This window comes from Crocuta crocuta, unplaced genomic scaffold (genome assembly GCF_008692635.1).
Source record: "Crocuta crocuta isolate KB4526 unplaced genomic scaffold, BGI_CrCroc_1.0 scaffold56, whole genome shotgun sequence".
NCBI lineage: Eukaryota > Metazoa > Chordata > Mammalia > Carnivora > Hyaenidae > Crocuta > Crocuta crocuta.
In genome coordinates, this window is record NW_027531334.1 from 4493906 (window position 1) to 4521658 (window position 27753).

The 27753-nt window shown below is 39.7% G+C and overlaps 1 protein-coding gene across 1 annotated transcript in view; it reads right to left on the minus strand.

The window, feature by feature from the left end:
• Window positions 1-3101: 3101 nt before the first annotated feature.
• Window positions 3102-27753, minus strand: part of NECTIN3 (nectin cell adhesion molecule 3) — a 123910-nt gene continuing 99258 nt past the window's right edge. The window contains exons 11-12 of the mRNA XM_077771866.1: window positions 4176-4238; window positions 3102-3404 (exon numbers count right to left, since the gene is read on the minus strand). Coding sequence (XP_077627992.1) covers window positions 3225-3404; window positions 4176-4238 — 243 coding nt within the window. The 3' untranslated portion in view covers window positions 3102-3224. The remainder of the gene's footprint in view (window positions 3405-4175; window positions 4239-27753) is intronic.

The window sequence follows — 27753 nt, forward strand, 5'->3', positions numbered from 1 at the left end:
GGGCTCTGTCCTGACAGCTCAGAGCCTGGAGCCTGTTTCAGATTGTGTCTCCCTTTCTCTCTCTGCCCCTCCTTTGTTCGCACTCTGTCTCTCTCTGTCTCAAAAATAAATAAAAACACACCAAAAAAAAAAGGTCACCAAAGGTGGACAAAGAAACTGCTATCCTTATGAGTAAATAAGGCCATAAAATATTTATGAGGGAACCAGTTCGTTTAGTTTTTAGGGCATGTCGTTAGTATCCACCATGTGTGTTACAGGGAGGTCTATCACAGGTTAAGAATTTTGTTACAAGTCCAAAGAGCATAGACTTCTTCAAACTTAGAAACATAAGAAGGCCAGGAGAACCCTCACGGAAGAGACAATAAATCACTGCCATTTAAGAATTAATCTAAATTCACATCCCATTGTGTCAGACCAATCCTAGATGGTCAGATGCTTTACTTTGGAGTGGTGTGCAGAGAACCTGGCGGCCCGCTCCTGCAGCCACCGTGCACACTCCCGGAGCCTGGGCCGCCTATGAGACAGGCAGTGAAGGCTGCACATCTGAGATGCAGCACGCACGCTCCCCCTTGAAATGTTAAGCTGCGGCCACAAGTGGATAAGCGCTCTGGGGATTGATTTCTGTTTCGCTGTGTTTCAGCAAACCAGTTATGGGAAGAGTCTCTAGTATCAGCTGTGGATTGTAACACTTGCTGACCTTTAAGAAATGGCCATCATCAAGTACTCTACGCTCCAAACTTAGAGATCAACAGACTAATTTTAGATGGCATTTTTTTGGTTGAGGGGGCTGGCTCATCAAACCCTTTGCAAACTCCTTTCTGTTGCACTCAGTATTCAGAGAGAACAGACAGGAGACACTAGGATAAGCAATTATACAGCTTATCTGACCCATGGAAATGGCCAATAGTTAAAAACTATGACAGCTGACAGAGAAGCAAAGAGGATACTGGATGAGCTGGCTGCAAGAGAGGGGTCTGAAATTTCTTTTCCGTAACTGCACCAAGAATGTTAGAAATTATATAGGGGGCTCTCCCTGGTAGGGAGGGTTCTGAAGACAGGCCAAGGGGCTCCCAAAACCCAGCCCTTCCAAATCTAGTGCAAATAGAGACATTTTTACTGCCTCCAAGGTCTGGTATAAACCTCAGACCTTGTTGATGCTAATTCAACAAGCTGCTTCTCAGCAGGACCCTAGAAGCCATCCCTAATGTGGAAGACATTTTTAAAGCTTTCTAAAGGAGGTACACTCCACTGCATCTCCTCCTCTATAGCATCTAGTATTTATAAAAACACTTTCCTCTCAAGGAGAACTCTGACCAGAGTCATCTTTCTGCTGGAAAACAATCGCAAGGACTCATGCACTTTCAGCCACACTAATTCACTGATGGGATTCCAGGTAATGAAGTCAAATATGGTCTTTCATGTCAGCCTGCTACAAAGGGCAGTAAACTCTAACTGAGGTAGGAAGTGATACAGCAATGCGGGTCGGAATTTATCCTTTAGTTTCATATAACTATAGCCTTTTAAATGGCTACAGCATTGAGTTAGAATTTAAGCATCTTTTCTCCCAGAATTGTTGGTCACCCAGACAATAGGGACAGAATGCATGACAATGGCAGAATGACCTGGATCATTTGTCTGAAAAAGCACAGCAACTAAAAAACGGAAACCACCATACAAACAAGAACTAGAGCCAGCACAACAATCACAATGTATCTTTGGTATCTCATTAGAAATTTATGTTAATATGCTCCTGTCCTCCTGAAACTTAGCTTGGAAATGTGTACTATTTTATTAGTACTTATGTCATTCTTTCCTAATATATGACACGTCGGTAGTGTTTTTAATATCTGTGGCATACCCCTCATCTTCCATAACACACAGTAAAACAATGCTTTCCTTAAGATGTGAAGAGAGTGACTGACATTTGCGCATGTGCCCGGGCCCCCTCCTCTGCTCACTCTGCTATAATTACTACATTCAATCTCAGTGAGGATACACTGGCAAAGGGAAGGGAGAAAACTCAAGACAGACGTTTGCAGGCACCAGAGTGTTGCACCGGTAAGTCAGTCACTATATTATTTGCTTTTTAGCATCTCTCCACTCTTGTTGACCAGGTGAAACTGGGGCAAAGGGAAGGATAAAGGATAACATGGGGGTGTAGCACATGGGTCATACTGCCTTTTTTTTTTTTTTTTTTTTTTTCCCAGTATTTCTACCTGGCTTTTAAAAGCAGGAGTTACCTCATGGTGATTTTGCAGCAGGCTTTTCTGAGGTAGATAAAACATGGATGAGAAGTAGTCTGAAGAAGCAGAGGGTAGCAGAAGCCTGGGTGGATAGGATTAGTTTGTAAGGAATTTCAGAAGTGAAGCTGAGCTGTCACATACAATACTACGGCAAAGAGGGACAGCCCTCAAAGCTGTCCGCCATTTAGATAAGGCTTTTAGAATTTAATAGGTAGGAAATAGGCTAATCTGGCTAGGAGATAATAGAACTGTGGGAACAACAACGGAGCAAGGAAGAGCCTTGGTTAACACACAGCTAACCAGGATGAAGCAGAGCATGGCACAAAACACGTATCCCTCAGGACCTCAGTGATCAAGAAGGAACATATATTACAATTATCACAAGACTTTAAAAGCAACCAATAGGCTTGAAGGTCTACACTGCTTGTTGTTGTTGTTTTTTGGATAAAGAGCAAATTCTGCCTCATTCCTCAGGCCTCCTGTTTGTACATAGGTATTGTCATTGCATGAAGCACGTCAGGGAAAGCCAAATCCCAAAGAAATAATTAGTGAAATGGATTTTGAATTCTTTTTTCTGCTTGCTTGAGTTAGATAAATAGTCTGGCCTTCCGAAACCCAGCAAGGTTAACACTCCCAGCTGGGGCCTTTCTTTCTGGAGAATCACTGCTGCTATCACAGGCAGATGCTCTACGTTTAAATGAACATGCCATTGGAGGCCAAATGTTAGGGGTTAAACACTATCATCACAGAAACACACAAAGCTAGAGTCAAGTTCACAAACACAGCTGGTGGCTAAGAAACTCTTAATGAAGGAAAGAAAGTTGCTATTGGCTCCACGCCATTCATCACGACTTCTGATACACATAAACTGGGATTGTTTTATATGAGAGAGAATAAAATAAGAACTACTGGCCTCAGTTTCTCTCCCACGTCTAAGGCTAAACATTTGTTAGGGCATCCACTGGGAAAAAAAGAGGGAAATCACACGTAATGTTCTCGCGGGTTGATGTACACTCTCTCCGGGTCGTTGTTTTGATGATGCTTGCCAGGGCTCCGGTCTTGGTAGCATATCTGATTGTAAAGCGGGCACATCTGCTGAATCCCATCTTCCCCCACAGGATTCTCATCTTCATAGTCCAATCTCCTGCTATTTAGTCCATTCTAAAAATTCAAATATTGCTCACATTAGCAGAGCAGATGTTTGCATCTTTCTAGCACTTTGGTAACAACAGGCAAGGACTCAATTCATTATAGTCTGTGTCTCTGATTCATTATCCCACAAGCTATTGAATGGCAGGGTAAAGTTCAACAACTTATCACTTTCCAGTCATTTGTTGCTTACAATACCCAAATAAGAGTCACAACAGCTCCTAAATAGAAAATTATGACTAATGGGGATGACAGTCAGTTTCAGGTTTTGAAATTTGGAATTGGTGTCAGTTAAACTAGGGAAGAACAAGGTTGTAAATTTCCGGAGTCCCTCAGCAAGACTTGATATTGGAATGTACACATGAAATACACAGAGAATTAAACCAAACAGCCAAAACAAAACCAAACGAAACCTCAAGACTCAGCGTTGGGGAATTAGGGAAAAGACAGAGTGAAATGAACTGGTATTTGACCGTATGCCCAACTAAGAACTGAGAATCAGAAATGCTGTCACAGCTGACACCGGAAAATAAACCCCCACCCCATGATGCTCTGTGATGTCTCTGGTACTGACCCCTCCACCTGGTTATTGGTTTCTTAAAACTTGATTACTTCTAAGATGGGCCAGCAAGCTCAAGGACTTGATAAAACCATGCTACAGATGCCCAGAGAGCAGAGATGTGAATACAATAAACTTCCATGGAAATCGAATGATACTCCAATCAGCATAGTAGCCACCAGTGCCACCTGGGCAGACCCTCACGGCAGGACCCCGTTACTTACAGAGTGCTGGAGGCCGCCAACCTCTCTGTCTTTGAACGGAGTCTGCAGAGGCAAGTGTTCACTCTGGAGGCAGAAGACAGAACAAGACACACACTTTAAAGCTCCAAGCACATAGTGAAACACATCAACCAAGACCATGAAGATGCCTATTTTTAAAAGAGCCAATCATGTCCTGTCAAATGTGTGCCCGGCAAGCAAATGTTCCGTGGGAGGGGATAAGCAATTACATTTCTTGAGAGTTGGTCTCTCTCCTGACTCTAGACTTCTTCTGGAAGGAAGAAAACATACAGAAGATCTGCTGCGAAAGCTCTCATGCGAACTTATTCTCATCTTACTGGAGGAAGGCCTCAGCAAAGAAGAAGCTGATACTTGGAATTGGCTTTAAAAGTGGTCTGGGGTGGTAAGGAAAGGTTATTTTTTGTTCTCTATAGATGTATACATTTTGCCCCCCATCTGTTCCTGCCAGCTGTTCTCTGCCCCCAACCCTGCCCATATCATAAAGGGGATTCCTCATTTTCAAATCTCACCCTAGGAAGAATCTCTCTGTTTCCCCTTGGCCTATAAATGCATCCTTACCCTTCACCCTCAGGTTAAATATTAACTCTTGCAGGAAGCCTTGCCCAAAGCATATAGTATTGCAATTATTTGTTTATATTTGCTTGTCTCCTTCACTGCATGGAGGATGCTAGCTGAAGTATTTTGGAAACATCTCATTTATAAGCTCTCTAAAATTTCTATAAAACTGATGTTTTTATTTTACAGAAGACTAAAACTGAAGCTCAGAGTGGTTCAGTAAGGTGTCTCCAGTCACACAGTGGAGGATTGTGGGAAGTGGAGGACTGCGATGAACAGGTGGCTTTGTCTGAAGCCTAATCCTATATTCCTATATCCCTGACTCCTAACTCGGTGTCTGGAAAACAGATGTTTAATAAGTATAATAGAAGAATGCCTGAAAGTCCCGGCATGTAGGCGTATCTATCAAAATACTCTCCCGTTCACTGCCTTTCCTTACGCTGTCCTTTCGGCCTGGAAGGTCTGTCCCTTTGCCTCTGATAGCTGAAATACTACTCGTCCACCTTGGCCTGACTGAAGTCATTTTTTTCCCCCTACACGTTAATTTCTTTACTCCAATTTTCCTATTGTTCTAGTTTATATCTCTGTCACAGCACACATCATTATTCTATCTGATCTCTGTCCCTTTCAACCCCAGTGAAGACTGAGCCTTCCTGGCCATCCTCCTCCACCCCCACACCCTGGCCTGTGGTTCGGCAACAGTAGGAGGTCAACAGTTAAGTCATGAATTTACTAAACTCTAAACTATCAATTCTTGATATCCCATGTTAAGGTTATCCAAATTATAAATCATGCCCGTCAATTTTGTTCCTCCTGTCGTATTCTGCGTGATCCTAGGGTGCTTCCCACACGACCATGTGATACTGACAGTACATACTGGTAAAATTCCAAGGCAAGGTCAGCTTCATGGACGTGTGACCAGTCACACAGGGCCTTGTGTTCAGAAGGATCCATTTTGGGGTTTAATGCTCTGTGGCTGCCATCTTAGATTTGTTAATCTTTTACTGTGAATATGTTTTATACGTAGTCTAATGAAACAATGGAGCATGGCTCAGTGGCCTGTAGCCTCACCTCAAGGGTGTCCTCTCCTGCTGCTTGTGTTTGACTTGGTTCTTGGCTACCACTCCCTCACCCTAATGTTCCAGATACCCCTTGCCTGCCTCTCCCTGTCCCTGGGCAGTGACTGTGCTGTCCTCTGATCCTGCAGGGGCCTGAGTGCCGGTCCAGGGAAGGCTGGGGGCAGGAGTGCATGGCCCCTGCATCATGGCACTTCTGGCAGGTGGCTGAGGACCCATCTCCGCAAGGGCAAGCCTCTAACCCCCACATAGGAACCTGGTATCACCATCTTGACGTTGTAGATTTTTCAATAAGAGGCTCTGCATTTCTTTGCACTGTGCCTTACAAATTATATAGCTGGTCCTGATCCAAGAAAAATAGACTTGGGGAAGAAATTCCTAAAATTAAACCAAGCATTTTGGTTTTTTGTTGTTTTAGGTGATCCCGGTTGCTATTCCCCTTGTATCAATACTGGTGATTGAGGGCGTCTGGGTGGCTAGGATGGTAAAGCTCAGGTCATGATCTCGCACTTTGTGGGTTTGAGACCTGTGTTGGGCTCTGTGCTGACAGCTCAGAGCCTGGAGCCTGCTTCGGATTCTGTGTCTCCCTCTCTCTCTGTGCACACACACTCTCTCTTTCAAAAATAAAACAAACATTTAAACAATACTGGTAATTGAAAAGTTATTCTACTCAGTGCTGTATCTAATTTGACAAGAGACAGGGAAGTTAGAAGCTTCCCTATACAAGGGGTGAGTACCGTTCTTCCCGCTGGTGCAGAGTGTAGAAAGCAAGCGTGTGGTCAACAATGAAAGAGGCCACAATCTAGAAATATGGCGATCACAGCCTCAAGGGTCAAGACAAGATGTGGTTGGAATATGTGCTGTTCTATGATTATGCTGGCGAATTTAATATGACCAGAAAATCAATAATCATTCACATTTTCCTGAACACTCAGGGGTGTACTTATATCTGGTCATTGTCGGTGAAACACAGTAACAACCTTTAAGTCCTTGGAAGCCAGTGTTCACGGAGGGCACAATGAACGATGCTGCATCAATAGTAACGATGTAACTTTCAATATGAAGAGATTTCAAGGAGCCATGGCTTGCTTTATGAGTTATAACAGCACTGTTACATTTTTCTTATAGTAAGAGATATAAAACTAGCCAGAAGTGGTACATTTGAAAATGAAGAACAAGAAGAGAGTTTCTAGACCTGAACAGGAAGAAATGGTGCCTGGACACTATAAATCATCTTCACTTCACAGAAGGGATGACAAGCATATGTGTGAATTCCTTTTCTCTATCCAGTACTGTAAACTTTCACGAACAAACCGCTATCCCTCCTGTGAGCCCATGAATTGTGTAACAATATTTAACCAAATTCTATGAACAGAAGCCCCACACATCTGAGGGATCAGGGATCAGGGTTGTGGAGAGTGTGCTGCCCTTCCTCTGCATTGCACAGCTGTCCAATTTCTGACAATAAGGGATTTAATTTAATCTAATGCTGGGTGGGTACGTGTGTTCTATTTCTGCTACTCCCTAAACCTCCAGAAATGCTGAATATCTGACTTAAAAAAAAGGTTAACCACCAATATATTGAAAACTGTCTTGCATAACACCTTACTTATTTTGATGCTTAATATACAGGTATGAATTAACTTATAATATTATAACTAATGGAATTATAGCATATATCATTCAATTATTCTTATAGATTTTCCTAGAAAGCCTTGGGCTACTCTGAATCTCTAATATATATTTTGATTTCCCTACTGACATGTACTTTCTTGTAATAACTTCTATTGAGCTACAGTCCATAGGCACTTTCCTCATTTACTAAAGTCATGTAGACTTTCTGGCTCTAAAGCTTCTTCCTTATAATGGCAAATGATACATTTTTACTTCTGCTTCCAGTCATGATGGAGAATTAATACCAGACTAGCCTTTCTGCCATAAGTCACTAGAAAACTGGACAAAATATATGAAACAACAGTTTTCAGACACTAGACAACTGTGCTGCACAGGAACGGGGACGCAGAGAATGGAAACACACACACACACACACACACACACACACACACTGATCCTCTAATAGTCCTGGAGACTATCTGATTTTTCTGCTGATCTGGGAAGAGAAAAACCCATAAAGAGCCCTGCTGCGCTGAGGGGACAGAGTTCAGCATTCCGGCAAGCTGAGGCTCTGTAATCTGTGGGCCGGTGTAGTGAAGAGAAGGAGAATCCTCACTGGACATGTGAGACATTCAGCAGAGAACCCAAGGTCATGCTTTAAAAGTAAGGCTAACATAGCTCTAGGGCACAGCGCATTCCAGAACCACCCTAACAAAACTTAAAGACAAGCTTCCAGAAGATCAAGTTGATCTTAAAGTAAATTGACTGCCAGAAAATAACCCAGTTCTTATTAAGGAATGACAGCGAAATTCAAATGATTGATAATATAACATTCAGAATGTCTAACATCCTATTAAAACATAGTGAACATGAAAAAAAAAGGAGAAAAAAATAAGTCAATAGAAATGAACCCCATGGACATGGCACATATGGAATTAATAGATAATAACTTTAAAACATTTATTATAAATATATGTAAGGAGCAGTGCCTGGGTAGCTCAGTCGGTTAAGCGTCTGATTTGAGCTCAGATTATGATCTCAAGGTTCATGAGTTCAGGCCCTGAATTGGGCCATGGGTCGCTGCATCAAGCTCTGCCTTGACAATGCAGAGCCTGTTTGGGATTCTCTCTCTCCCTCTCTCTCTGCCCCACCCCTCCCTCATGTTTTCTCTCAAAAAAAAAAAAACAAAACTTAAAGAATTAATATGTGTAAGGATATTTAAAAATATGAACATAATATGAGAATCAAAAACTATGGAAAGAACTGAAAACAATTTCTAGAACTGAAAAAATACAGTATCTGAATTGAAAAAAGTCACCTCATGGCCTTAATAGACACTGTGAAAGAAAAGATTAATGCACTTCAAGATAGAAACTATCCATACAAGGAAATGGGGAAAAAAGCTGAAAAAGAATATAGCCTTTGTAATCTGTGGAATAATATCAAGAAATCTATCATTTGTGTAACTAGAATCACAGAAAGAAGGAAAGACAGGAAAATGATATTTGAAGAGCTGTTAAAATTTTCTAAATTAGATGAAAAACACATCTATAGTTCTAAGAAGCTCAATGAATTCCAATAAGGGTAAACATAAAGAAAACTACTCTAATACATTTCAAACTGAAATTGCTGAAAACAATGACAAAGGAAATCTAAGATCTGGCCAGAGGAAAAAGAAATAAAGATAAGAATTATCACTGGCTTTTCACCAGAAAAAAAATGAAGGTCAGAAGATATGAAGCTAAAATATTAAAGCATTGAGTAACACAAAAAACAACAAAAAACAAAACAAAACAAACAATTCAAACTACAATTCCATATCCCATGAAAATATTTTAAAATGATGATTAAATAAAGAAATTTTCAGACAAGCAAAAGCTAAGAAAGGGTGTTATCAGCAGACCCATACCATAAATAATGTCATGGGAAAGCTCTTTGAGTGGAATAAAATTGATTCCAAATAAAGCTTCATGAATTCTTGAATTTTTACAAAAGATACATTAGTGTCTAAAACAAAAATAGTAAGAATATATTGTCAGGTTTGTAACATATGCAGAAATAAAATATGTAAGGATACTAAGGAAGGGAAGGAGGAAATTGAAGTAAAGAGTGTGTTCAAGTTCTTACAGGATACATGAGGTAGTATATTATTATATTAAGGTAGATAGTGACAGATTAAAAATACATATGCTGGGGTGCCTGGGTAGCTCAGTCAGTTAGGCATCCGACTTTGGCTCGGGTCATGCTGTTGCAATTCAAGGGTTTGAAGCCCTGTGTCAAGTTCTGTGCTGACGGCTCAGGGCCTGGAGCCTGCTTCAGATTCTGTGTCTCCCTCTTTCTCTGCCCCTACCCCACTCACGCTCTGTCTCTCTCTCAAAAATAAATAAAAACATTAAAATTTTTTTAAATAAAAAAATTACAAAACAGCATATGCCAAAATCCAGAGAAATCACTAAAAAAAGTAAAACAAAGAGGTATAGCTAATAATTCAATAGAGGAGATTTAAAATGCTAAAAATTCTCAGTTAATTTAAAAGAAGACAGGAAAAGACAGGGAAAGGAACAAAGAACTGATGGGACAAATAAAAAGCAAATAACAAGGTGGTAAACTTAAGCCCAACCACGGCAATAAATATATTTAATAAGAATAGACTAAACATTGCAATTCAAGTCAGGGATTTTCAGACTGGGTAAAGTAGCAACTCAACAAGATGTTAGCTTTGTGAAATGTATTTTAAATATAAAGACATACTTAGGTTAAAAGTAAGAGAATGGAAAAACACATCTCATGAAAACATGATTCAATAAAGAAAAGTTTAAACTGGAGTGGCTATAATATCAAGGTGACTCCAAGATAAGGAAAATTACCAGAGATAAAGAAGAAGAATCTTTCATAATGATAACAGGATCTACTTATCAAGACAACATAATCCAACAATCTTTTTTTTTAAATATATCTTTTAATGCTTTATTTTTAAGAGAGAGAGAGAGTGTGTGTGAGCAGGGGAGGGTCAGAGAGTGAGGGAGATACAGAATCCAAAGACAGGCTCCAGGCTCTGAGCTAGCTGTCAGCACAGAGCCCAACGCGGGGCTCGAACCCATGAACCGTTGAGATCATGACCTGAGCTGAAGTCGGATGCCGAACTGACTCCCCAACATAGTCCAACAATCTTAAATGTGTATATACCCAATAAAAACACATGAGTAACTGACAGAACTGAAAGGAGAAACAGACACATCCACAAATATAGTTGGAAATATCACTCCGCTTTCAGTAATGGATAAATATGTCCAAGTAAAGAATACTTAAATGACATGACCAGCCAGTGTAACTTAATTAGCATTTATAAAATACTACACTCAACAACAGTGGAATATACATTTGTTTTAGTGCATTTGTTTTAGAACATTCAGTAAGACAGACCATATTCTGGGCAATAAAAGAAGTCTCAAATATATATAGGTATTAGAATACTATATATATATATATATATACACATATACACACACACACACACACACACACACACACACAACAGAATATTANGTATGTATATTTATGGGATTTGGGGATTTTGAAAAAAGAACTGGTTAAAGAAAAGTTTATAGCTTTATATCCTTGTATTAGGAAAGAAGAAAGGTCTTAAATTAATGCTCTAAACTTCTTCAAGAAGCTGGAAAAAAAAAGAGCAAATTAAATCCAATGGAAGTTGAAAGAAATAATAGTGAAAAATCAATAAAAAGTGGGCAAACACTGAACAAAATTAATAAAACCCAAAAAGCTGGCTCTTTGAAAATATTAATAAAATTGGAAAACCCCTAGTAAGAAAAAAAAGAAAATACAAACCAATATCAAAATGAAAAAGGGGATGTTACAACTGATCTCATATAAAGTAAGAGAATAAGATGTGTTACAATTTGATGACAATTTCAAAAACCTAGATGAAATGGATAAATGTCTTGAAAGACACAATTAAAATCCTTTCCACAGAGAAACTCCGAGGCCCAGATGGAATCAGTAGTAAATTTTATCAATCAATTAAAGGTATCTTAAATTCTTTCTACAAAAACCAAATGCGGGTGTGTGGGGGGGGGAGGAATCAAAAAACAAAAAACAAAACCACTTTGTAACTCCTTTTATGAGATTAGCATTATCTTGGTACTGAAACCAAAAACATTACCAAAAAAAAGGAAACAAGATTTTTATTCACAAATCCCAAAGCCTGAAATGAAAATAGCCCTCAAAAGTTGAATGAATACACGAATCATGGTATATTCATAAAACGGATACTACACAGTCATGAAAGGAAACTTATACATGCAACAACATGCATCTCAAGAGCATTATGCTGAGCAGAAGAAACTGGACACAAAAAGAGCACACTGTTAATGTCTTTATGTGAAGTTCTTTTTTTTTTTTTTTTTCTTTCAAGCATAACTAACATACTGTAATAGAAATCACAGTAATGGTGCCTGAGGCAGGAGGTGTTGGGAGCACGGAGGTGGAAGGTGTGTATGACAAATTATTTGAGTCACAGAAATGTTCTTGGTTGGGGTAGTGCTTACATAAATGTATACATTTGGCAAAGCTTATCAAACTGTATACTTAAAATGGAGCACAGTATTATATAAATTATAGCTCAATACAGTTGAATATTAAAAAAACACTATACCTTCCATTTTATCATAATTACTCTATTTTAGAGAAACGTGTAGGGAGGTAAAGTAGAATGAGAAGTCATTGACACAATTTGGAATCTGGCATGATACAAGAACCTAGTAAATGCTCAATAAATACTTCATCACAAATTGCCATTGATAGCAGAGTTTCACAGCTAAAATATCCAATTGCTTACTTTGTTCTAGGGACTGAGTCCAATTCCATAGAGATGATTTCACTACACCAACAGAGTAACACATGAAGAAATGGCTACCATATATAATTCACCAAATATGGATTCCTTAAGGCATAAAGTATTTTTACATTTCTATCTAGTAATACCTCTCTGAAACTGTAAATTATTAGTAAAACTGTTGAACCAAAAGTCGATTTTCCCTTTCCCTTCATTTTTAATAACTCCGAGAATGCTGACATGCTACATGAGCAACAACTATAAAGGCTGTGTTCTAATCAAATGAAATTTACAACATTAATTAGGCACCTGTTTAATGAGATACATAATTGTTACTGTTCTCTGTGATAATTACCCATAAGGGTAAGCTATGCACATGAATGTCTCGTATTACAGTAGACCCCTGGCATTCACAGATTTAACATTGCTGGGTTTTACCTCATGAGTGAATTTTAAAAGGTTATGATAGGTTGTAAGGTTGTAATTTGTAATTTTGTTGAGACACAAATTAGAATCAAGACCTGGGAGGTTTCTGAGATGGGATAATCATTTAGCTAGTTAATGAGCCTAGCAACCACTCAATATCTGCTTTTCAATGTCTCTTTGTTATTCTCAACTCTTATATGAGTTTTATAAAAGAGGTATTTAAGAATGTAGGGTTTTTCAAAAGCCCGTGAAGTATCTTGTGTGAATGTCAATGAGGAGTGCTGTGTTATTAATCAAACTTCTTTTAAATTTAGAAATGTTTCCTTATTTTTTAGTTAATTCGTATTTCTGCAGTATCTGTAACCAATCATGACCAATGCAGACTGCCACTACACATTATACAGGTTAAACATATAAAGTCTGTCCGGATCTTAGTCCCTAAGACGTGAGGTTTATTTACTTACAACTCCTCTTTCCCAATGTCTGGGAAGTAAGGTTCATGTCTACGTTCTGTCTGAACATTCCATCCTATAAACCCTTTCCTGTCAACCCCCTGAGAGATGGGGGGGGGGTTCCCTAAACCTCACACAGTAGATCACACAGTAGATGATCAATAAACACTTGTTGATATATGACCCACATATGGGAACTGCTGTGACTCCCTCTTAGTCAGCGGTCCCCGTTAGAGGTCTTGGGTGCTGACACACGTTGGGAAACCTGCGCCAGTTGGGATTGGAAACCCTGGAAACCCTAACTACAAGGAACAGGGCAGAGTATGTCTGAATTGATTCAGGAGAAGGGAGTGAACTCCATGAAATTAGGTTCTAGATCCTTTGTACTCAGCAATCTTATAAAGAAAGATTAAAGGAGAAGGTCTAGAAAGAAGTTGGCTCAATATTGCCAACACAGTGAAAAACAAGACCTCATTCTTTTCTGCTTAGACAAAAGAACAATTATAACTTGTAAGGACTGATTGAAGATTCTTCCCCTATGCCCTGTCGCTTACGGTAGGTATTGTACGCGATGCTTTAGAGGTGCTCATATTCTCATACTGCCTCCTTGAAGTAATGTTCTCATTGTTCCCATAAGAGAGATGAGGAAGCCAAGGCTTAGAGGGAAGAAGCAATGTTTCTTCTTAGTAGAGCTAAGATTCAATTTTATGTTTATGGGGCCACCTGGGTGGCTCAGTCCGTTAAGCATCTGACTTCAGCTCAGGTCATGACCTCACAGTTCGTGAGTTCGAGCCCTGCTTCCGGCTCTGTGCTGACAGCTAGCTCAGAGCCTGGAGCCTGCTTTGAATAATGTGACTCCCTCTCTCTCTGTCCCTCCCCTGCTCACTTTCTCTCTCTCTCAAAAATAAACATTAAAAACTTTTTAAAAATTCGTGTTTATGTAATTCCAAATCTGTGTCTTACACCATCACACAAAATTGCCCATTTTCCTATCTTGAGTAGATCACATCTCTTCCTAATCTGAGTGGAGAAAGGGGGATGGAAAAGCAGGAAGACAGCATCTGAAAGAGGAGAGGGCATAAACTAGAGGAAAGAGTGGCGGTGCGCAGTACTTGCCCAACTTTGCCACCTGCTCTGAGTTATCTTCACCCGAATTGTCAAATAAAAGCTCCAGTCTAAGTTATTTCACCTCCTGCTTGGGCTCCAGCCTCAACTAAAGGAAAACAAAGGCAAAGCTTTTCTTAAGACTCTCAGAGTTTTTTATCTGCTCCAGCCCAGGGCTGAACACAGAATAGTCATTCACTATAGGATAATACTCTTTAAAATGAATTCAGAGGGCATTTTCCCTCCAGTTTTATTGTTTGCCTATACTCTTCAGTAATATAGTTAGCACCTTAAAATGCAATGTCCACTCCCCTGATATCTCAAAGACTTCAACTGAGGCAGGTACCAGAAGAAACGACTACAGAATGTCCTTACGGCAAAGTCTTCAAACGTATGCTTCAATCATGAGGTTTATGTATAAGATAGAAGAATATTAGATAATTTACCTCACAAGGTAACACTGGATTTTTCTCAAGTCATCAGAGAATTATCACAGCCTGGCAGTTGTTGAAAATGTTGTATTATCCAGAAGGAAGGCAGTGTTCCTTCTTATCACTGGTAAATAAATTTCATTACCTCTACTGAGTATACATTCCAGATTTTAATTTTTCAAAGTGAAATTTGATATGACACATTTTAATGAAAATTCTTATCTCGCCTTTGGTCTCACTTAATCCTTACATTAAAGTATACAAGAAGTGATACTTCACCTAAATTATAATATGTTTGCCCAGCCAAGTATCTAATTAAAGCAGACAGATGATAAAGGGGATGGAAAATTATTTGTGGGCACACTATCTATTTCCAGGATACGAATCAAATGATTATGCATTCAAATGCACTCTTTTCCATAACTAAATATTTTAACATTAGAATGCTATGCTGTCCCGGTCACAACGAGCATCTTTGCTCTTCAAATCCTAGCCCTAATCCTGTACCATATTACCCACTCATACCACTTCATCTCCAAATTTGCCCACAAGGAAATCCTTTTTCACTTTAGGGCCATTAGTGTAATTTCACCTACATACCCAAACACCCTCAAAGAAGATATTAATTGCTCTTTCTGCATCAAAGTATTGTACCCCAAGCCATTCGGTGCAGAAATATTATCCATTATGCTGTTATATACTACCTTGTGAAAAGATGTATTCTCAAAGAAAAATGACAAAGAACATCCCATTTCTGGGTTAGTTGTTGTGATGGTCACAATTTTACATGCTAAAATAAGAGCCAAACTCTCTAATTCTTCTCTAGAAACGATTAATATGGGCCTCCCCAAATCTCATATTTAATCCAATATCTAAATTCCTTAACTTGTAGAACTGAAAAAAGATAACTGATAAGATTTTCTTTGTGGTTAATAATTATGCTATTCTTAGCAAAAAAGGATTAAAAAAAATAAAAAGAGTCTCCTAAAATCTTCAATACTGAACATATTTTAAGATTGTGAGACAAAAGGCAACATACTAAATATAGAACACCACTGTTCTCTTAGTCCTTCCTACTGAAAGGTGAGATAATATAGGAATCATTTCCTTTACCAATAATCTACTTTTGCCATTGAGGGTGTAATTAAAAAGAAAATAAAATATGGAAAGGTCTTATCTGTTTGTTTAATGGTTACTATCCCATAAACCATCGAAGGGATCTCTTGAACATATTTAGTTGATAATTGCATGTATTTTTCTTTGGGGTCTTAAATTTAATGGAATGGTATTTTGTACCATTTTCCTGAAAGGAAAATAGAAAATACAGCTAGCATGCTGTATTTCTTCTTCTGAAGGAAGATAACCTAATAACAGTAAAGAAGGTGAGACAGAAAGAGAAATCGTCTGCTATGGAAAACTAATATTAACCTTCAGGGACAGCAATTTTGTAAATATAAAACCCAGAGTAGGCAGTTTTGTTTGAATTAGAGAAGTAACTGTAATCCTGGCTTGGCATTTCCCTGCACGCAGGCACTGAAGTCTTGAGTGAGCTGCACAAAGGCACCTTGAGCTAGAATTCAGCTCATGAATTAAGCACGACCAGAACACATCAGTGATTGGGATAAAGGTTCACAGAGCCAGTGCTGTGAGAGGGAAAGTGAAGCAGGTGATACAGGAGGGGAATCCTTCCAAGGGAGATACGTTGCTTGGCTAATAAAATGCATCAAGGGTCTTTTTTATGTCTTTAATTTACCCTACACTGTCAGTACTGAATGTTTACACAGTGATCTGCTCTTATTAGATGCTATTCTTCTTTGAGGCAAGAAACACTGCTTATAACAGTAAACAACGGTTAAAGTAACATTTTGTCTTTGTGCACACGTAATTTAAATGGCCAGTTTTCTATTAGCCCACCAGCAACTACAAGTGTCAGGTCATCTACTTGGTGACTTGTAGATGGCATTGTGGAATTCATAAGCGCCATTGCAGGACGAAGTTCCTTCACGTAACAGTGAAAGGAGTCAGTCACTCTGTTACGACATGAAAATTTCCATTATCTAAAACCAAGAAATAAATGTGTACTTTTGGAGAAACAACAGAGGGAATGCAAGAAGTTTTTTAAAATATCGACTCCAAAAATATTGAAACTAACTAAATCTCAACAGTATTTAAGGTGGCATAAGTTATCTACTCCCTGCCCAAACTTGATTGGCCTCAGGCTGTAGGTGGCCTTGGCTGGACCCTTCTCCTTAGGAGCCATCGGAAGGTGACCCAAGCAGGAACAGCTCTTTCCCCAGTCTTACGCGGTGTTTACAAGAAGTGCCATTCTATTTGTCATCTGCCCTGCAATGTGACAGGAATTTTGGGTCTGCTGTCAATGACAACTGAGCTCTACAAAGGTGAACTTCAGTCTTCTCCTAAATGGACTGGAAGTAGTCTGTCCTCTGAAATCACCTCATCATTAGCAATACTCTAATAGGAATGCAAAGAATTCATGGGCCACTGCCCTCCAGGAATTTACAATCTTGCTTCACGTGGCTTGTCTTCCAGTTAAACAACAAAGCAAGGCAGTTTCAATGCATGCACCTTAAAAATACGAAAACCTTTCTTATGTATTTGCTTTTTCTTTTCTACCACAGGACCCAGGCATGTAGGTAATAAAACCACCTGCTGATCTGATTTGATTTTAATCTCAAATAGCTACAGGTCCACAATTTCTCATCTGAATCTTTTAGGAACAGATACATTTAGAGATTCTGAATTTTTCAGATAGTTAAAATTGATAGTTATTTATTCTATATTAATACAACATCTTTAGAAGGGTCTGGTAGAGACCCCATAAGCAAGCATATGCATACTTTACAGAGTAGAAATTGAGTATTCACATTAAGTGAAGAAAGAAATGACTATATTTAATTTCATGAGAGTCAGCAGTTGAGGTCAAATTTGGGTGCAAAATGAGTTAAGAAAAACTTTAGATGTTTAGAGATTTTTGGAAATATACCTGTCAGGTGTACAGAGCTGACATACACATCACAGGAAAGACAGGAGTTCAGAGGCCGGGAGTCAAGATAAGTTATGCAGAGGTGGAAGTTAAACAGTATCAGGGAGGACCCAGACTTTACTTGTGGAGCGGGAGGACTCATGTGAAGGCACTGGGTCAGGTATGGTGGGTCCGGATCACAGAGCACCAGCCTGAGAGTCCCCAGCCCCTGGAGCCAGCCAGATCCTAGGTTGTGGAGCAATGTGGTGAAAGCAAGGCCTGAGAAACAGTATTCCAGCCAATGATAATGATCATGATGATGATGGGGAGAGTGGCTACGTAATTTAGGTTCTTCTTCCAGAGCACAGGAAAGCTTGAAGGGCACTAGGTTCTTCTAAAGCACAGGAGAAACCAGGACTTGAATACCAAGAAGAGGGAGCAGAGAATGGAAAAAGAGAAGGCAGATAACATCAACAGATCCATGGAACTAAGTCTGCAGATGCAACAAGCACATAGAGAAAACAGAAAATAAGAGGAAAAGAGAATAAATGTAGGCCATATACTTTATTACAGGTTTATGGGACAGAAGGTGTATTTGTCTGTGAAAAGGATAACTGTGGATAACAGCAGAGATTACTACCATAGATTGAGTCAAATTGTGAGAATGATCACATTTCTTCCAGGAAAATAGAACATACATTTTTCAAAAGCACAGTGAAAGGAGAAAAATACCCGCTGCATTATAGGACGAAGTATATTATAGGGGACGGCTACGGGGACAAATGATAGTTCTTGAAGAGAAGACAAAGACTGTAAAATCCCCTGGGAGTGAGCAGCTCATGTTACAGACCAGACACGGACCCAACTGTAAGGCTGGGGAGGAGGAGAAGGGACAAAGCGGCTATGAACCCAAAGTGGAGGGTAAGGCTTTATAGGCGCCAATGAAAGATTAAGATGAATCAGAATTGAAACAAGGGATTCTGATTAAAAGGATCATGCATGATTGCAGGTGAAAGATCTAGAATGGGTGAAAGGCAATCAAGGCCTGACAGTGACAAGATGCAACAAACGGGAGGGGTTACATGTTGTCGTGTGCAGGAAAACAGTGCTGCTCATGTGAAGACGAGGAGCAGATGTGGGTTCAGAAAGAGACCTCCTTCGTTCATAGGGATGAAGCATGCTGTGTTAAGGAAGGGTGGCATGCACTTGGAAGAGGAGTCGTGTTCTTCCAACAAATTCAGAATGGGTAACACATCAAAGACTGTAAGCACATCTGTGTATTAAACGAAAAGGCATAATGTTTGCTTTTGATTGTAGCCTGGTTTTGTTGTGGGTTTTTTTTTTTTTTTTTTTGTCTTTTTTTAAGTTGCATTTTTCTATACAAGTTGCTCAGAGAAGAGGAAGGAAAGAACAAACTCAGTGGAAGTAGCTTCAAAAGCTGCAAAAATCTTTTCTTGCTTTTCCTCCAAAGAAGCTCACAGTGCTTTGCTAAGATCTCATTTTATTTCAAAAGAATTTGGGGAAACTCAGTGATATAGATAGAAATAGAAAAGGTTCTTAGAAAGACTTGTGCAAGATTTCACAGTAAGTCTAGGTGATCTACCGTGTTCACAGAACAAATGAAGCCTCCAGCCAGTGTGCATGGTCCATGGCAGATCACAGAAACAGCCAACAGGAAAAACATCCTCCTGATGACAATTTGTGCATGGAGAATTCTCTAACAGAAATCATGGCATCATTATAGATGAACGTTTTACTTCTATGTTCAATAATTGAACCTAAGACCCACTTGTTTTTCTCCTTCTAAAATAAAGTTTGAATACCATATCATATATTTAGTATGCTTTGGGGAAATATGAAATTTTTAGAACTATGTACATGAAGGAGCTAGACAGTCCAAATTTCTTATCTGAAATAGGACTCAGGCTAACTTTAGACCCTTTAAATGTATCAAAGTAAACAGAAAGGATGTTGTTCTTATTTCCATTCTTCCTCATTTATTTTATTTTGTTTTTCATTTTTTTAAATTTTATTTAAATCCAAGTTAGTTAACATACAGTGTAATAATGGCTTCCGGAATAGAATTTAGTGATTTATCACTTACATATGACACCCAGTGCTCATCCCAACCAGTGCCCTCCTTAGTGCCCATCACCCATCTAGTCCATCCCCCCACCCACCCTCCTCCCATCCGGCAATTCTCAGCTTGCTCTGTATTAAAGAGTCTCTTATGGTTCATCTCCTTGTTTTTAACTTATTTTTCCTTTGCTTCTCCTATGTTCTTCTGTTTTGTTTCTTAAATTCCACATCTGTGAAATCATTTATTTATCTTTCTCTGACTTATTTCGTTTAACATAATACATTCAAGTCATAAAGTATGACAAGTATCCAAAAGAAAAAGGGGTGCAACAGTACAAAGCCTTCAAGTTATTTCTTTTAGAATATCACTGTAGTTGAATCTGCATTCATTTCAAAACAAGAAAAGGCTCAGAATATTTAGATGAGTAACATCAGCAAGATACCTGTGTTTCCCTATTTTGTGAAACATTGACAAAAAATACCTACCTCAAGTACCTGGCTACAAATTTGTGCCACAGGCCTTTAAAAAAATTTTTTTTAATGTTTATTTTTGAGAAAGAGAAAGAGAGAGAGAGAGACAGAAAGAAAATGAGTCGGGAAGGGGCAGAGACAGGGGGAGACTGAATCTGAAGACAGGCTCCAGGCTCTGAGCTGTCAGCACAGGGCCCCACGCGGGGCTAGAACTTGGGAATGATGAAATCATGACCTGGACCCAAGTAGGATGCTCAATCGACCGAGCCACCCAGGCGCCCCTGTGCCCACAGACCTTTAATAGAGCAAGCTGGATGACAAAGTGAGTGAGGAGTTCTAAGAAAATACATGCACTTCAGGATAGCTAATCTTTTTTTTTTTTTTTTTACAGGACATGATATACATACATATATTTCAACTGTTTTTATTTTAGATGGTATTTTCCTTACAAGGTTCAACCCCTAAATGCAGTGGGGTCATGTGATATCTCCTTATAAGTAGCTTTCAAATGGCAATGTGCACTGGAGTACAGGGCTCTGCTCCTTACAGATGCAAAGTCACCTGATGACATATTAAATGGCAGCAGCTGAGCATCTTCTGGGTATGGTCCCAGAGGCTGTGGGATAACCTAGCTACTAAAGTCTGACTGTCCTTCATCATTGATGAAGCAGAAGCAGCAGACTTGCTTGCCTCTTCCCATCTGAGGATTTCTAAAGTGTTATTGCAAGAGCCACAGGAATTATCCAGAAACAAACCCCCTCCTTTCACATATGAGGGAACAGAGTTCCAAAGAGGAAAAGGTATTTCTGCCAGGATTCACCCCCGGAAGAGACGGGACGCAAATCCAGATCCACATTTCTTGACATCCAGGTGGGTGATCTTTCCTGTATTTGTTTGCAATCCACTGTGAATTCTCGAGCTAGACTGCCTGGGTTCTAAACTCGGCTCTCATAGCTACACTGGTGAAGTTACTTAATGCTCTGAGCTGCAGTCTGCTCCTGTGAAAGAGGAGGAGAATCCTTGCCTACCTCACAAGGTTGTAGCTTGTGAGTTCACACTGGATTGCCTCACAAGGCTGTTGTACTCCATGAGTTAATGCATATAAAGCACTTAGGACAATGCTTTGCATTTAACAAATGCTAAATAAATGTAAGCTCTAGGGACACCTGGGTGGCTCACTGGGTTAAGCGTCAGACTCTTGGTTTCGGCTCAGGTCATGATCTCACAGTTTTGTGGGTTCAAGCCCATTGTGCTGGCAGTGCAGAACTTGCTTGGGATCCTCTCTCTCCCCTCTCTCCTTCCTCCTCCCGCCACTTGTGCTGTCTCTGTCTCTCTCAAAGTAAATAAACTTAAAAAATAAATAAATAAATGTAAGCTCTAACTAGTGTTAACATATGTTCTCTCAAAACAGCTCTAGGAGAGCTCAGGAGTCCATCTAATAAATTTCAGCAACAGTGGGACAAAAAACCCGAGAATAACCACAAACCAGAAGGAAGAACAGCTTTATTTTGCCTGCATCATCCCATCCCCTAGGCCAACTCTGCTCACTCAGTGCTGGGAAGGAACTTCTCAGCCGCAAAGAGTTCCCCTTGCGGGGAAGGCGGGGAACAACCAACTCCCCCAGGGATTTGAAGCACCACAGGAAGGATCTGCCTGGGATTCACCCCATCCAGAGACAGGAAAATCTGAGAGGCAGAGGAACAAGGAAGAAGAGCAGGGGTCAATACCGGCCACGCAGCGGGAGCAACCACAGTGTCCGTGACCTGCTCTGTAGAGGACCCTAGCAGCTTTTGTCCCTGAGAAAACCAATAGCATATTTGTTTTTTGGGTGTTAAATTGCCTAAGTTCTTTATATATTTTGGATACTAACCCTTTATCAGATTGGCCATTTGCACGTACTTTCTCCCATTCGATAGTTTGCCTTTTAGTTTTGTTGGTTGTTTCCTTTGCTGTGCAGAAGCTTTTTATTTTTATATAGTCCCAATAGTTTATTTTTGCTTTTGTTTCCCTTGCCTCAGGAGACATGTCTAGAAAAATACTCCTATGGCTGATGTCAGAGAAATTACTGCCTGTGATCTCTTCTAGGATTTTATTTATGATTCCCGATCTCACATTAGGTCCTTAATCCATATTGAGTTTACTTTTGTGTACATCTGTCAGAATGGCTAAAATCAACAACACAAGAAACAACAAGTGCTGGTGAGGATATGGAGGAAAAAACCCTCGTGCACTGTTGGTGGGAAGGTGCAGTCACTGTGGAAAAACAGTATGGAGTTTCCTCAAAAAACTAAAAATAGAACTACTCTGGGCACCTTGGTGATGCACTCAGTTAAGCATCTGACTTTTGATTTCTGCTCAGATCATGATCTCAAGATTCCTGGGATCAAGCCCACATCGGGCTCTGTGCTGACAGCGTGGGACCTGCTTGGGATTCTCTCTCTGTCCCTCCCCTAGTCTCGCACATGCTCCTTCTCAAAATAAATAAGTAAACTTTATAAAAAAATAGTACTCTATGATCTAGTAACCGCACTACAAAGAATACAAAAACACTAATTCAAAGGGCTATGTGCACCCTGATGTTTACTGTAGCTACATCAGTTACAATAGCCAAGATATGGAAGCAGCCCAAGTATCAATCAATAGATGAATGGATAAAGAGGATGTGGTATGTATGTATGTGTGTGTGTGTGTGTGTGTGTGTGTATACACAATAAAATATTAGTCACACACACAAAAAGAGAATACAATCTTACCGTTTGCAACAATACGGATGGAACTAGAGAGTATAATGCTAAGCAAAATAAGTCAGAGAAAAACAAATACCGTATGATCTTGCTCATGTGGAATTTAAGGCCCAAACAATCAAAGGAAAAAAAAGACGAACCGAAAAAAGGAAAAAAAAACCAGACTCTTAACCGCAGACAAGAAAGAGATGTGTATCAGATGTGAGGCAGGTGAGGGAATGGATGGGTGAGAGGTGATGGGGCTTAAGAGTACAGTATCATGATGAACACTGGGTAATGAATAGATTTGCTGAATCACTATACTGTACACTTGAAACTAATACAACACTGCATGTTAACCATAGTGGAATTAAAATAAAAAATCTAAAAATAAAAACAGTGGTCAAAACGGGCACCCCGGAACCCTGGCAGATGTTACCAGGTACCAAGGTATTTGCACTTGCAAACCACGGGAGTCCTTCTCCATTCCTGCCTCCCCCGGACCCACTGAAGCCCAGACTCCTCACCGGTAGCCAGTCCAGGCCTCTGTGGCTGCGTAAGTGTAAGACATCAGCTTAGATCTCTGTGATCGACTCCCATCAATGTGTCATTTGCTTAGGGCTAGCCCCTCCAGCTGTGCACTTGCACACTGCCAGCCTATTCCCATCACTGGCCTCCACTACTCTGTGTGGGCCTGTGGCAAGACCCTGTAGTCATGGAAGTACATATTGAGAGCCAAAGCCCCCACAGATCTTTACAGGTCCAGATTCAGCTCTATCACTAATCACTTGCCTGTATTGCTAGGCTCACCTGCAGCTAGCTTCCAGGCCCTGCTAAGCACCTGAAGCCCCCAACCTGACTCCAATCACTGCTCTCCGTTGCCATATACATGCCCGCGGGGATCCCTGCAGCCACAGGAATGTCAGATGACAGCCAGGGCCCCTGTGGACACAAGGGCTGAATCCAGCCTTATCTCCCGTCACTGGCCTGTACTGCTGGCTCACCTGCAGCTAGCCCATTTAGCTGTGCACCTGCTCACCCAGCTCAATCCCCATCACAATGCCTCCAGTGTCACGTACCTATAGTGAGAGCCAATGGCCACAGTAGTACACACTGATGGCCAGGGCCCCCCAACTGCCACAGCATTCACAGTTGGCTCCCAACATTAAGTGTGTGTCTGTAATTGACTCCTAACACTACACAGGCACCTCCAGCTGGCCCCGCAGGCTAAAGGAGTGCACACTACTGTCTCTGGTCACCACTGCTGCCCGCCCTAGTCCCTAGACGTTGGACCTGGAGGTGCCACTGAGGTGGAGGTGCCCTCCAGCCTCTGCAGCTCCCCCACTCCCGCCCTTCCCTTAGCACTTGCCAAGGATCACACAATTGTCAATGCTTTAGACTTGATTTGCCTGAGACAAGGAGACATTATGCCCTGACACACTCAACGGTGCCACATACCCCCACACTTTGCACCCACACCAAGAGATTCAGGGTACCCTTGTCTATACCCATAGATGGAAATCGTCCCTTACCAAAGTCAGTCCATAAAGTGTGGAAGCAGTGACTGCTTCTTCAAACGAGCACACACCTATGCAAGGCTACAAGAATCACAAAGAATCAGGAAAGCATGACTCCACCAAAAAATACATTAAACCTTCAGTAACTGCCCTCCCCCCCCACCAAATGAAGATCCAGGCACTCTCTGACAAAGAATTCAAAATATATTTTCTAAAGATGCTCACAGAGCTAGAGAGAATACAGATAAACAATTTAATGATGTCAGGAAAACAACACAAGAAGAAAGTGAAAAGTTTAATAAAGAGACAAAAAACATAAAAAGAACTAAACTTTTGGAGCTGAAGACTACAATGATTTAAGTGAAGAATTTAACAGAGACCTTCAGCAGACAGGGCGAAGCAGAAGAATCAGCGAGCTTGAAGGCAGATCATTTGAAATTATCTACTCCGAGGAGCAAGAAAAGAAATGGAGAAAGTTTACAAAACTTATGCACCACCATTAATAAAAATAATCTGTGCATCACTGGCATCCCAGAAGGGAAAGCGAGGGAGGAAGAGGCAAAAAGCTTATTTAAAGAAACAATGGCTGAGGACATCTAGAATCTAGGCAGAGATGTGGGCATCCAAGTTCATGAAGGTGATATGTCACCCCATAATTTCAATCAAAAACCATTTTCACCAAGGGGTTCCTGGGTGGCTCAGTCAGTTAAGTGGCCAACCCTTGATTTTGGCTCAGGTTGTGATCCTACCATTGTGGGATGGAGCCCTACATTGGTCTTTACACTGAGTGTAGAGCCTGCTTGGGGTTCTCTCTCTTTCTCTGTCTCTCTCTCCCTCTGCCCCTCTCTTGCTCACACATGTACTCTCTCTCTCTCTCAAAATAAATAAAAAACTCCACAATTTTCTCCAAGACACATTATAATAAAACTACCTGGATCCAAAACGAATTCTAAAAGCAAAAAAAGAAAAGAATTCTCTCATACAAGGGAGTCCCTTAACACAATAAGCAGATTTAAGTTGTCCATCAGAAATGAAGGTGAGACAGAGACTTTCACAAATGGAAGTTTGTGTCTGAGTTTATCACCAATAAAAATACTGCCTTATGAGAAAAGGCTGAAAGGAGTTTCTCAAGCCAAAATGAAGGATGCTAACTACTAAAATCAAGACATGAAAATACACACTGGTCATGGTAAGTATATAGTCAGATTCGGAATACTTGCTATGAATATAGTGCTGTGTTAACTACTTAACTGCAGTATTAAGGTTAAAGGACAAAAATATTAAAAACAGTTAATCTAAAATAATTTATTTATGGATATACAACATAAAAAGATGAATATTATGACATCAAAAACATAAAATCTTGTACATCAGGAACAAGAGTAGGTACACACTATCATCAATCCTATTGCTATTATAATGAAGGAATTCAGTAAAGTTTCAGAATACAAAACCAACAGATAACAGTAAATTGCATTTCTACACAATAACAATATACTGGGAAAAAAATAAAATAATTCCATACATAATACCATCAAAAATAATAAAATACTTAGGAATAAAATTAAGGAAGGGAAAGATCTATACACTGAAAACTATAGGATACTAATAAAAGAAACTGAAGAAGACACAAACTAATGGAAAACTATCCCACGTTCATACCTTCCGAATTGATCTACAGTCAATGCAATCCCTATCAAAATTCCAATGGCATTTTTCACAAAAACAGAAAAAAACAATTGTAACATGTTTATCAAACTAAAAAGACCCTGAACATCCAAAGCAACGTTGAGAAGTAAGAGCTGGGGGCAACACACTTCTTGCTTTCACACTATATTATAAAACTACAGTAATCAAAATAGTATGGTGTTGATATAAAAACAGACACATAGATCAATGGAAGAGAAGTGAGAGCCCAGACATAAATCCATGAATATATGGCCAATTAATTTTGACAAAGAAGCTAAGAATATAAAATGGGAAAAGGACAGGCTCTTCAATAAATTGTTCTAGGAAAACTGGATAATCACATACAAAAGAATGAAACTGGTCTGCTCTTTTACACCATTAACAAAAATCAACTCAAAATGGATTAAGGATTTGAATGTAAAACTTAGAACCATAAAATTCCTAGAAGAAAACACAGGTGTAGGCTCCTTGACTTTGGCCTTGGCATGAATTTTTTAGATTTGATACCAAAAACAAAAGAAACTAAAGCAAAACTCAACAAGTAGAATTACATTAAACTAGAAAGCTTCTACACTGTAAAAGAAACCATCAGCAGAATGAAAAGGCAACTTAAGGACTGGAGGGAAATAGTGGCAAACCACATATTGGCTAAGAAGTAAATATCCAAGCTGTATAAGGAATTCACATAATTCAATAGCAGAAAACATGTAATACCTCTTAGGATGGCTACTATGAAGAAGACAAGAGGTAACAGGTGCTGGTGAGGATGTAGAGAAAAAAGAACTCTTCTTGTCCACTGTTGGAAGGAATGTAAATTGGTACAGGTAACATGGAGAACAGTATGGAGATTCCTCAAGAAACTAAAACAATTAGCATGTGATCCAGCAAGCCCACTTCTGGGTCTACATTCAAAGGAAACAAAATCATCTCAAAGAGATATGCGCACTTCCAAGCTCACTGAAGCATTATTCACAATAGCCAAGATACAGAAGCAATAGAAGTGTCTGTCAACTGATGAGTGGACCAAAAAAAAAAAGTACATTTATATACAGTGGAACATTATTCAGCCTTAAAAAAGGAAATCTTGCCATTTGTAACACAGATGATACTGAAGTGCGTTATGTTATGTGAAATAAGCCAGGCAGGCAAATACTGCATGGTATCACTTTTATGTGGAATCTAAAAAAATATTTTTAAAAGAAGTCAAGCTCCTAAAAACACTCAGTAGAATGGTAGTGTTTGCCAGAGGCTGGGGAAAATAAAAAGTCTGATAAAAAAGTACAAACTCAGCAACAAGATGAATAAAATTTGCGGATCGAATGGATAACCTGGTGACTATAGTTGATAATACTATTGAATAGTTCAGGTTTGCTAAAAGACTAGAACCTAAGTGTTCACACCAAAAAAGAAGAAAGATAAGTATGTGAGGTGATGGATATGTTAACTAACCCAATGGTGGGAACCCTTCCACAGTGTGTATCAAATCATCATGTTGTATACTTAAAATACATTATAATTTTGTCAATTATAGCCCATAAAGTTTCAAGTACTAATAAAGCCTTGAAAGTAAAAAAAAAAAAAAAAAAAA